This window comes from Embiotoca jacksoni, unplaced genomic scaffold (genome assembly GCF_022577435.1).
Source record: "Embiotoca jacksoni isolate LCO1_2020_lvr unplaced genomic scaffold, fEmbJac1.0.p SCAF_3, whole genome shotgun sequence".
Classification (NCBI taxonomy): domain Eukaryota; kingdom Metazoa; phylum Chordata; class Actinopteri; family Embiotocidae; genus Embiotoca; species Embiotoca jacksoni.
In genome coordinates, this window is record NW_027185381.1 from 3,352,774 (window position 1) to 3,365,292 (window position 12,519).

The following is a 12,519-nucleotide window of genomic DNA, read 5'->3' on the forward strand; positions in this document are numbered from 1 at the left end:
GACGGACTCAGACGAAGTGGAAACTGTCCTCTTGTCCGACAAATCTAAATCTTTGATTCTTTTTGGAAATCATGGACTCTGCATCTTCTGGGCAAGAGGAAAGGGACCATCCTGCTTGTTCTCAGCACACAGTTCAAAAGCCATCATCCGTGATGGTATGAGGGTGCTTTAATGCACACAGCATGGGTAGTTTGCCCATCTGGAAGGCACCATTACCATGGTGAACGATATGTACAGGTTTTGAAGCAAAATATGCTCCCATTTGTACAATGACTTTTTAAGGGAGGGTATTGTTTATTTCAGCAAAGCCAAATCACATTCAGCATTTTAATCTTGATTTTTCTATTTTTATTGTGTGAACTGATTTGAAATCTCTATACTGTGTGGTCACACATTATTACATAGACAGATTTCCAGTTGAGTTTCATACCACATGGAAATGAAATGCAACAATGGTTGCTGAAAGGTAGAACATGATGTGATGGTTGTAAATAAGTTAACATTCAGATGTGATTTATTATAAAATGATAGACCAAAGGCACTGAATAGGGTCTGATGTGAGTTCATTTTCTCAGACATTGAGTTCCAAGCAGTTCCAAGGCTGTAAGCCAAGCTCAAAGTGTGTGTGTGTGTGTGTGTGTGTGTGTGTGTGTGTGTGTGTGTGTGTGTGTGTGTGTTAGTGTCTCCCTTCCTTAAACTGAACATCAATCTGTTTGCTGAGCCTACAGGTGCACTGTGCTCACAGTGCTCTGTAGTGGGGGAGGAGTTTACTTTTATGCTTGGTTTAAGTGGAGCTTTTAAACAGCAGCAGCATCCTGATGAGAGAAACACACACAGAGAGATGAAAAGAAGAGGGAGTGACTCAGGTTTCTCTATGTTTTTTCTGTTTTATGGGGGTGGGTGTTCGAAGTTACAGGTCTGTCGTGTTCACAGTTTGGTCCGTTGCCCCCAGGTGGACAAAAACATCCATTACTTCTGCTATGACATGTATCCATTGAGGACCAGGAATACACAGTGAAAGATAAACCATCATCAACTTGTCGACCAGAATGCGACATCAGGACCAGTCCTCCCATTAAACTGAGCCTTTTGGCTGTTTGGGTTTGGGTATCTATAAATACTGCTGTAGCTAAACATTTTTCCCTTGGGGATTAATAAAGGGTTAGTTGTGAGGCAACTAAAGAGGAAGTCAGGAGGTTGAAGTGGACAGACGATCTGATAAAATACTTGGCTTTTACATGAGAGACCACAGTTTGTTTCCCATTTCAATTAACTGCAATTTCATTATTTACATGTTCAGGAAGAAAAATCAAAGTACTTATTTTAACCCAAACCAGATCCCAACCTAACCTAGCCCTAACTTAATCCAACCAAAATTAGCCTAACCTGAACTAACCTAATTTAACCCAACCTAACATAACTTAACCTAACCCAACCTAACCTAAGCTAGCCTAGCCCAACCTAACCCAGCCCAACCCGACCAAACCTAAAATAACCTAACCTAAAATAACCAAACAAAACCAAATCGAACCTAACGCAACCTCACCTAACGCAACCTAACCTAACCTAACGCAAACTAACCTAACCTAATGCAACCTAACATAACCTAACCTAATGCAACCTAACCTGATCTAACGCAACCTAATCTAAAATAACATGACCTAATGCAACCTAATGCAAACTAACCTAACCTAATACAACCTAACGTAACCTAACCTAACCTAACGCAAACTAACCTAACCTAATACAACCTAACGTAACCTAACCTAATGCAACCTAACCTGATCTAACGCAACCTAATCTAAAATAACCTGACCTAACGCAACCCAACCTAATCTAATCTAACCTAGCCTAACCCAACCTAATTTAACCTAAAATAAACAAAACAAACCTAACCTACACTAACGTTACCTAAAATAACCTAACCTAACACAACCTACCCTAATCTAATCTAATCTAATCTAATCTAATCTAATCTAATCTAATCTAATCTAATCTAATCTAATCTAATCTAATCTAACCTAGCCTAACCCAACCTAATTTAACCTAAAATAACCAAACCAAACCTAACCTAATATAACCTAGCCTAAACTAACGTTACCTAAAATAACCTAACCTGACCTAACCTGACCTAACCTACCCTAACGTAACGTAACGTAACGTAACGTAACGTAACGTAACGTAACGTAACGTAACGTAACTTGACCTACCTAACCTAACCATGTTGTTTTTCTGCCGATAACAAACCTTTAAGGTTTCCAGCCGTCTCATCATGAAGCCGTTAGTTCTTCATGTTTACTCTGATGGAAGGCCGATATGATGGTTTGACGAGACTGAACCTCGTGTTTCATGTGTGAGAGTTCGCTCAAAGTAATTTGACAAAAAGTCACCAATAACTTGTTAGCTGTCATATTCTGTGAACAAAGCCTGTCAAAAACAAGACAGTTCAACACAACTTGTATTTAAGCCTCATCGATATGCTGGCAACCAGTTCTTATCTGGTGAACTATGGCGTTTGGAGCTCCGGGAGGTATGTGGCCCCCAGGATCTCTTATTTAAACAAAAATGATGTAAAATACTCGTGTGTGTGTGTGTGTGTGTGTGTGTGTGTGTGTGTGTGTGTGTGTGTGTGTGTGTGTGTGTGTGTGTGTGTGTGTGTGTGTGTTAGTTTCCAGTGTGCCCAGTAGGGGGACCTGAAGCTAGGAGGATGCAATCTTTCTCTCTCTCTCTCTGCCTCCCAGTGTGTCTTTACGTCTCTCCACCACTCCCAACGCCTGGTGGCAGCAACAGCGGGAGAGAGGGAGAAAGAGGGGGGGAGAGAGAGAGACAGAGAGAGAGAGAGGGAGAAAGAGAGGGGGGGAGAGAGAGAGAGACAGAGCGAGAGAGAGAAAGAGAGGGGAGGGAGAGAGAGAGAGACAGAGAGAGAGCGAGAGAGAGAGAGAGAGAGAGAGAGAGAGAGAAAGAGGTGACATAAAACGATGCAGAGAGAGGATGAGGAGGAGGAGAGGAAGAGAACAGGATTGCGCGCACTGAGACCCCTTCATGTCACCTGGAATATTTTCGGGATTATTCCTTTTTTGTTCCTTCAGGCGGTGTGTGTGTGTGTCTTTTCTTTCTCACCGAGCAGGAGGACCGTGACTGGCATCATTAAAACCCTCTGACACCCCCTCACACAGACACACACACACACACACACACACGCTCACACACATACACGGACATAAAGGAGAGATGCTGTCTTATCCTAACATTTGGACTGCCCTGACAGAGACACGGTGAAGACACCGGTCCTCCACCCACGGACGCGCGGAGCGGACTTTGAACCGGAGGATCTGACTCATTTTTTTGTATTTTTTTTTGCTGCTGCTGCGCCTCGAAGTTGCGAACAAACCTGGGGACTTGAGTCGTGACAGCATGGATGTACCGGGAGCGTTATTTGGCGCATTCGGCGTGCGTCGCCCGCTCAGGATATGGTGCTGCTGGAGGGTTCTCCTTCTGCTCAGCGTTTTCTTTCACAACTACCTGAGCTCTTTGCTGGACTGTCCGCCCACCTGCACCTGCTCGCCCACGGAGATCTACTGCAATACGTCCGACAAGAACAAATTCTCCCCGCTGCTGTCCTTCCAGGGCACCGGGAGCGCGGGGAATAGCACCAGGAGCATCGAGGACCTTTTCCAGAACATCACCTCCATGTAAGTGCTGCTGGAGATCACAGCTCATTGAGTCGATGGTTTTTAACTGCATTTTTTTTTGTCTGCTCAGATGAGGTTACCGTGATTTAGCTACATGCACTGGATTTCATTATCATCAGTTTTTAGGCGGTGAGAACCTTCACATTTTTTTAAATCTGCAGAACAGTAAGAACCCTTCATGAGAAAATGAAGAAATGAGATCCCTTTGGTTCAAAATGTGTGTGTGTTTTTTTTTAAAACAATTTTATTAACATTTTTAACTAATGTACAAAATGTTGCGGAGTGAGGTGGTCTCAACAGGGCCGTACTTTGATTTAAAATAACTATGACATTACAATAATGAAAATTATGGTCATATACTTGATGAAAATGTGGGATGCCGTCCAAGAACACCTGAAAATAATTAAATTATTGGAGGTCGCTGGTAAATATTGTGTATTTACCAACTTCTGATGAGGCAGCTGTCCTCCATCTTAATCTCTTCACCAAACTTCAGTGTTGTGTTTCTAAATGCAGCTCAGTGAGCCCAGTCAGGGGTTAAATCATTATTTGGGGGAACAAACAGTGCAGACTAGTCTTTTAATTTTGATGATTTTTATCTTCTTAAATCCACTCTCACGAATTCTCTGTGAATTTCATGAAACATCTGAGGAGGTCTGAGAAGGTGAAGGATTCTGTTAGTCAGGTTTAGACTTCAGAGCCGGTCTCACCTGAACAGTAAACAGCAGTAAATTGAGACTGAGGCTGTAAATACGAACACAGGAAGAACACAATATCTGTTTTGGTTTCCATGAAATGATTTCTTCTGTTTAAAAGCACCCGACACTGAGGATATATTGTGAGTATACTGTATATATATACTGTATATATTGTGAAGCTCAAACAATAGCTGAACTCTTTAGGAGGAGGGTTTACTTCTGTCTACATTCCTGCTAATAATATCTTTCTTGAACGTTCAAACATCTGCATCACTAAATCAATCCATTCATAACACATTGAAAATCTGAAAAGCAGCCGGAGGATGATCTGAAAGGCCCCAAAACACACACACACACACACACACACACACACACACACACACACACACACACACACACACACACACAAAAATCCAGAATTTGTCCCTTCAGATGTGATTATTTGTCCCCCAGCACCCGCTGCAGTATATTCCTAAACAGCTCACTGATGGCAGAGAGCTGCTCAGCCTGAGAGGTAATAAACCCAGACATCCCCAAATAGCTATTTTCACTGGATGATAAAAGCAGTTATGACTCAGTTCCTCATAAGCACAAATCTCAGTCTGAATGTCAGTTTTTTGGGGGGGATGAGCAACTAACAGTCCTCCAAATATCCATGACAGACGGATATTCTCTAACTGGGTCTTGAATAAAAAAACCCCGCCAAAGACCCAGTTCAGTTTCATATCCTCTTTTCTGTGAGAGCTGAGGTCTCTCCAGAAATCCCTCTTCCTTTGGATGAGATGCACAAAGAATCTGAACCTGAAGCCCGAAGGCTTCGATCAAACCGATGTCCGCCTCGTGAGGCCGTGTGTGCGTGTTTGATGCATCTTTGTGACACCTACTCATCTACAGTAAAATGTTGTGTCACATTTGAACCCATTAAGTAACACTGAATCTTTAACTGCCTGCTCAGAAAAACTGATGCAGGATTTAGGTTTAAAGGGTCAAACTGGGGAATCTTTTTTTCATCTTATATATTATCTTCTGCTTCTCCTGCTGCTGCTTAGAAATCCCTCTACAGCAGTCAACTTATTAAATCTGATTGTTGGCAGAAATCAGTTTAAAGATCAGAAGCGGTTGTAACATCAACGTGAGAAGGTTCAACACTGCAGTAAATGTGGTGATTTTATCATGTAATGTTTGTCCTGATGCTGCTGCTGTTTCCTTCCTATTCAAGAACTGTTGAGCTGATGCAGTTTGTGTCATTGTTCCAGATATCAGAGCTGTTTTTTCAAACTGAATATTTAGGGTGGAGCTAGTGGACATCCGGCTCAGGGAGTGGCACCGCGGTCGCTCCGATCAGAACATACACAACCATTGTGATGAACCTAAACATCAAGTCTCCACTCTGACACGTGATAACACAAGTTAGAGTCTTCCTGAAGGTTTTCTTCCTCATTTAGTTTCAATATGTTCTGCTAAAATGAGCATTGGGCTGTCAGACAGATGAAACTGCGTCTTATTGTTGTGCGCTGGATTATTCCTGATGTTTTGTGTCTCTGCTTCATTGCTCAGCAGGTAAACTGAGGGAGTTTCATCCTCAAACTTGAACTGGAGATGAACTCTTGATTTGACTGTTGGTAAAGAATGAGGACGATGATTTGATACTCTGTAGGGACCCGTAGTTACCCTGTGGAAAGATATACAGCGTGTGAAGGTTGGATTCACGATGGACTTGAAATAAATCTGAATTTATCCTTCAGTTATAATCAAGAATAATCCCGTCATTAATTAGAAAATAAGCTTCCAAATGTTTTTGGCGGCGTGTCTGTTTGATTGACAGGCCTGTGGTGCAGTCAGGTTACGGCTATCGGTGGGCGGGACGAAGTATTGCCAGGTTTCCAATCAGATCAAGTCAGGTCCCCCACTACCCCCCGCACCCTCCCGAATCTCACCCAAATATGGGCAAGATAGTGCCGGCCAAAATCCGAGCTCGAGGCTTCATAACGGGCGTTCACAAACCAACGGGTGACGTCACCGCTTGCCGCTTGGGTTTCACTGTATCTCATTAAAAGCTGCGTGTTGTCTGGCGTTGGGTTCAGGGACCTGCTGTTTCTGTGCAGCTCTGACTCACTTCACTGAGCCGTGGTGGCGTCAAAGTAGAAAGCAATGTTGACAGAGTGTCGAGACAAAAGATCAACATTTTACATGAATTTCCTTTTGCCACCTTGTAGTAGCGTGTGTGTGTGTGTGTGTGTGTGTGTGTGTGTGTGTGTGTGTGTGTGTGTGTGTGTGTGTGTGTGTGTGTTTGTGCTCGGAGGGCTTCGCTACATTTTACCCAGCAGCACTCTGCAGTCCATCAGATCCTTGTTGTGGAAAGAAGTGGAAATGGCTGCTGTTGTGTTCTCGTGCTCTCTGCTCCACACTCTCTTATTTAGGCTGCAGAACACACACACATGCGCACACACACGGCACACACACACGCACACACACGGCACACACACACACACACACACGCACACACACGGCACGCACACACACACACACACACACACACACACACACACACACACACACACACACACACACACACACACACACACACAAACACAGGCAGCCTCCACTCGTCTCGTTGGTTTTCCATCTCCCGCTGCATTCTGCATCTCAATAGGACCAGCGGTCTCAGTGTGAGTTGCTTTAGATGTCAGCCGCCACTGCTTCCATGAAAAGCAAAAGTCCTGTGTGTATTGGAGTCGGACCTTCTCTCACATCATCTTTCCTGAGTGTGGATTCAGACTTGTTGCTGTTCACAGAGAAATGAATGTCCTGCTTCTACATGGTGATTCAAAACAGAGCGGTTTCATCGAGGGGCCGGCAACATGTGCTCAGATACGGAGTGCACACAAAACTAGCGTTTAAAAACATCATGTCGGGCTGATTGACATATTTCACTCTTTTTTTTGTTTGATACATCTTTTTATTACTTTCAAACTTCCAGAAAATGGTACAGACATAAGATAAAGATTAAAAAAAATACTAATAATGACAGTACAATAACAAAAACATAAACAGGTCATAAACTACGATACATAAATAAAGTGCCTAATGCAATAGCTTAAGATGTATGAGGCTGAATCGGGCACAAGATGTGCTTTTACATTTTAGAGATGATGTCACTTTTGTGTAGATTTAAAGAAAGCAGATGGACCTGTGGTTGTCGTGCTGGGGATGAGGGAAAGATTGAAAAAAATTGTGTTTTATTTGAAACTATCTGAAGGGATATGATGGTGGTTCATATGTAGATGGTAAATGAGAGAAACTGGAGAACACCTCATCTACAAACACATCTTGAAAACCCTTAATACCATTTCTGTACCGCTGAAAAATGTTTCACTCTTGATGAAAACATCATCATATGATGAAATAAAATATTAATGTTATCTGCTGCAGAGCTCTACAGAAAAAGGCTAATTTAAGGGATATATCATATCTGTATCAGATTATTTTGATTTTTTTTTTTTAATTCCTAATAATTGACATCAGCATCAGGTTAAACAAAGATGGTGTCTACATTAATAATACAATTATTACAACAGTGATACCTTTGACAGGGAGCAGTAGCCTAAATGTAACCATGTTGGATTGGCTTTCTCAAGAAAGAATATTAATAAAAATGAACTAATTAACCTGGTGTGGGGCTTTTCTGGCACAGCAGCCTTTAGTAAAGAGGGAACACTGAGGTCAGTGTGGACCTTTGCATATATCATCGGTCCATATGTAAACTGGCCGTGTGAATCTGTGCTGGCAGCTTTACAGTGTAGTTGTTAAGAGATTTTTTGGACGGTAAACTGAGATGATTTTCGTGGCTCCCGCTGTCCTCCTCAGTGTTCCTCTCTGCTGCTGCTGACTGAAGCCTCTGAGTCACATCGCAGTGCATCAGCATCACACCGCACGGGAGCAACTGCAAATAAAAAAACAGCAATTACTGTCAATTCAAAACCTGTGCACTGAAAACGAGATCAGTTTCATTATCGATACGACTTTACAAGAAGGAAAACAGAGAAATCAGAGAAACGGTGTGACAGACGGAGACTATTTTCAGAACGAAACCTCACTTCATTATTGATCTGTTTTGCTGCTGAGAGAAAAAAAAAAGGTGCTCGAGCAGTGAATCCCGACTCCGGTGTCCGTCCGGAGAGCCGAGCGGTGCTGCTTGTTTCTCACACCCGACAGAATTCAGAGAAAGGAGTGCAAAAACCTGGAAAATGAGAGTAAGCTTTGTTATTTAATGTCTGCTGATGCTGCTGGATATCATAGAAGAGAAGGACATATGAGATATGAAAAGAGGGAGTGGAATTAAGCTGGAAAAGCACCTGTTTGGAATCTAACACACCTTAGACACACACACACACACACACACACACACACACACACACACACACACACACACAGTACGTACACACTCAGAGTGGACGGAGTGTGCAGGAAGCTGCTGGTGTCTCGGGGTGAACACACATCAGTCTGTTAGTGTATAGCCTCTCTCTGACCTGCACTGGCAAACATAAATACGTTCAGTTTGTTTGTGGATGCTGCAGGACAAACAATTGGTTGGTTTTCCCAGAATCCTTTTGTGCAACTTTCCAGATACTGAAAGTCCCTCAGCAAGTAAAAGTAAAATTAAAAAAATCTCTCTGAGATGTGATCCAGGGACTCAGCCGGCTCCACCTGGTCAGGTGGAGGAATGACAAGAATAGTGGGGTGTCATCAGCGTATCAGTGAAAGAAGAAGCCCTACAGGTGTTCTGTGTGTGAGAGTGGAGGAAGCAGACCAACTCATCACAGATATACTGGCTGTGTATATACGGTATGTGGTGACTGACATAGAACACGTGCACGAATGCATGTAGAACCCATTGTCTCTGCTGACGTCCAGTCGTGCAGAAAGTTCTGGTTCATGAGTCCATGTGTTTGAAGTCGTTCCCCCAGGACAACGGGACTGAGGGGAATTTGGTTTGTGATCCTTCAATTATTGCAAAATACATTTGACCTTGTTGCGGACACTTTGACTGGAGCGATGTTCTACTGAAGGAAAGCTACACGCAACAGAGAGCTCCCCATAAGTCACACAGCTGTTGAGTTATTTCTTATATTCTTTTTGCATAATTCACATCCTTTGTTCGGCAGCAGACGTCTCCAAAACCTCATGAAATAAAAAGTTTGCATTCAGTGTTTCTCTGTCAGTGATGCTTTAACACTGAAGACAGTTCAGCTCAGGAAGTTTCACATCATGTGTGATCATGTGAAGATGTGAGTTCAACAGGATGTTCAGATACACTTTTCACCTGGTGTTGTGTTGTTGCTATGGTAATTGTTGCCATGATAAAAATTCGGTGGTAAAAGGTTGACTTGGATCCTCACCACCTCCCAGTCACTGTGTGTGAGTGTAGATGATGAAGTCAGCCTGGCGGAGCATGAAAGCCTCATAAACTGTTACATAATTCAGGTTTATGATAATAAACACGGTGGGTGTTCAGTGTTTCAGTCACCTTGGCTTTGTTCAAAAAAATAAATGTTTGTGGTTGTTGTCGTTGTTGCCTTGGGGCACAAACAGAATCAATGAGCCACTCTGCTCAGTAAATGTTAAAATATCCAATAACATTATCGGCCATTATGTAGAACGTCAATGTGACAGCCCACATCGTGTGTGTGTGTGTGTGTGTGTGTGTGTGTGTGTGTGTGTGTGTGTGTGTGTGTGTGTGTGTGTGTGTCTGTATGTGAAGGATTAGACAGTGAACAGAAGACTGAAATATATAAAAAGACATTTTGCAATTGTGTAAACCATTTGTGTCATTCTTATTTAATTTTTCATTCAAGTTGGAAATAAAAATGAGAACAATTCTATCACCACTTTGTGACTTTAGTTAAGACGTACCAGTTAAACTACATGTGAATGTGTTTTAGCCATCAGACCAGTCCCTCCTGATGTATGCTGGGATATGCTCCAGCTCTGTGTGACCCTGAACAGAATAAATTAGAGATGGAGGGAAGCTCGGTTTCCTAAATGACCCCTATCTGATTCGAGATGATGGCAGGTGTTGCTGCTGCTGTGTCACTGGGTCGCTGCATTGATGCTAATCGGCGACAAGCAGCTGGTGGAGCAGGAGGCTGCAGTACTGAGACCGTCCACCAGGGGCTGAAAAAAGTGCAGGTCTGACTGCTGTATGCTGCCCTTTAAAAAAAAAAAAATGCAGTCCTTCAAAGGTACTTAATTCAAGTGATCACCTTCAGGACTATTAAATAACTGTATTGGTCATGTGATGTGTCAGAATGCCCTTTTAACTCCGCCCACTGGTGGTTTATTTGTGATTTTGTTGTGGATGTTTCTTCTCAGATAGATATTTTGGTTCAACAGCTGGATGAAAGGCTCAATATCATTCTGGAGTCTGAAACCTAAAGACCCCGGCGGGTCATGAGTGATGCCACAGAATCAGTTTGCAGTGTTTATGGTCAAACTACCAGGGTGTCTGATCATCTTTAAACCTGGCCCGTCCTCGACCAGCCCAAGAATCTCCATCAGGGGGACCGTCAGCTCCATTCAGAGATCCAACCGCAAGCTTTTTTAACTGCGGTGCCTTTAAAATGTGTCATTGGTGGTTAAATGACCACAGCTGCTGGCTCCAAACTTCCTCTCCAATGGATCCTGGGTAAAGGATTCTAACTACAGGGGTTGTTGTTATTTTCCATCACTGCCTCTCTGAGTGGGGACGTGGTAATTTGCTGCCTTCCTTGGATGTGGTCGCTGTTTCTCAGGCTGACTCAAAGACATTCATCCTCACCTTAACAGAGCCGTCTTCAAAGAAAACGGTGCAAACACCAAATATTATTATCTTTAGGTTTTTTTATTTACTGCAATGAAGACAACTGATACATTTAAATTAATATATACAGGAAAAACCTTCTGAAACATCAGAAATGATAAAGATCCCCATCAAAACTGCCCCTATTGGTAGACCCGTGGGTTATATTAACCCCTTCCACCCTGGAGCTCCCTGTACTGGGACCATTTATTCAAATCTTTCTTTCTTTTGCATCAGATTTGCAGCTTTTTTTTTTTAGAACAGGTTTATTAATATCAGTGTTGGCTGATTCATTGGCATTTACTCTGTAATTTACCGTTTTCATTATACAGAAATGAAAATGTCACCTTTTGCTGGACTTCTTCAAATCTCACTGAGCTTGTGAGATCATGTGTCTGTGATCCACTGAGCTCAAAGTGTTCATTTTGGCCCCCTGAATCTTTGGATGCTTTTTCAGGTGCAACTCAGAAAAAAAAAATGCAAAAACAAAAAATGTCTGTTATAAACAACACAGAAATTAAGACACTAATACGATGAGTCTGTTTTTAGGTCAGTTACAGTCACTGTGTTGGATGTGAAAGAAGAAGAAAACAAAGACAAACTGAAAGGGAGATGATGATGGTGAGAGAGAGCACGACAGTGAGGAACCAGAACAATTTGAACATTCATCATTTCCTGAGAGCAAACCAACACGTGTCAAACAGCAGCTCTTCATCTGTTCAACAAGGCCAAACATTAAACACATGACCGTGTCCTCTTTTTCAGCCTTATGTGTCTAATAGAGCTGTTTATGAAATGCATCATGACAGAACATCAATAAGTGACAATCAGTACTGGGCTGATGTCGATATTAAAATGCTGTCAATTATGACAATGGAAGAGAAGTCGATATTGTCTTCAGTAATGCATGGCTGCTGTCTGAGGATGTCAATAATATCTAGACGTATTGATCACACACAGGTCAGAGGGATGTCTGATGTTTCAGTGGTTACAGGGCCGACAGCACAGCCTGCGACACAAGGTGGGCTTTCACTCGAATCACCTGGTTTTAATAGATGAGCAGCTTTTAAATAACCTTTTAAAATTACAGGCAAATTTGGCTAAAAAGCCTCGTCAAGACTCTGACTCTGAGGCTTTACTGGTGAGTTATGTCAACACTGTATACATTGTTTTTTTGGTGGTGGTCAGACGAAGCTGTTTACTGAACCTGCTGTGGTGGTTGTATCTTGAAGTTGGTTTACATTAATCGAATCACAAGAATCTCAGCTTTCTACAGACATCTCACATGAGT

At 42.5% G+C, this 12,519-nt stretch overlaps 1 protein-coding gene across 1 annotated transcript in view; it reads left to right on the forward strand.

Moving 5' to 3' along the window:
• Positions 1 to 2,908: 2,908 nt before the first annotated feature.
• LOC138205768 (NT-3 growth factor receptor-like) overlaps positions 2,909 to 12,519 on the forward strand; it is a 158,471-nt gene continuing 148,860 nt past the window's right edge. Inside the window, exon 1 of the mRNA XM_069161988.1 lies at positions 2,909 to 3,692. Within this exon, the coding sequence (XP_069018089.1) occupies positions 3,415 to 3,692 (278 nt within the window). The 5' untranslated portion in view covers positions 2,909 to 3,414. The remainder of the gene's footprint in view (positions 3,693 to 12,519) is intronic.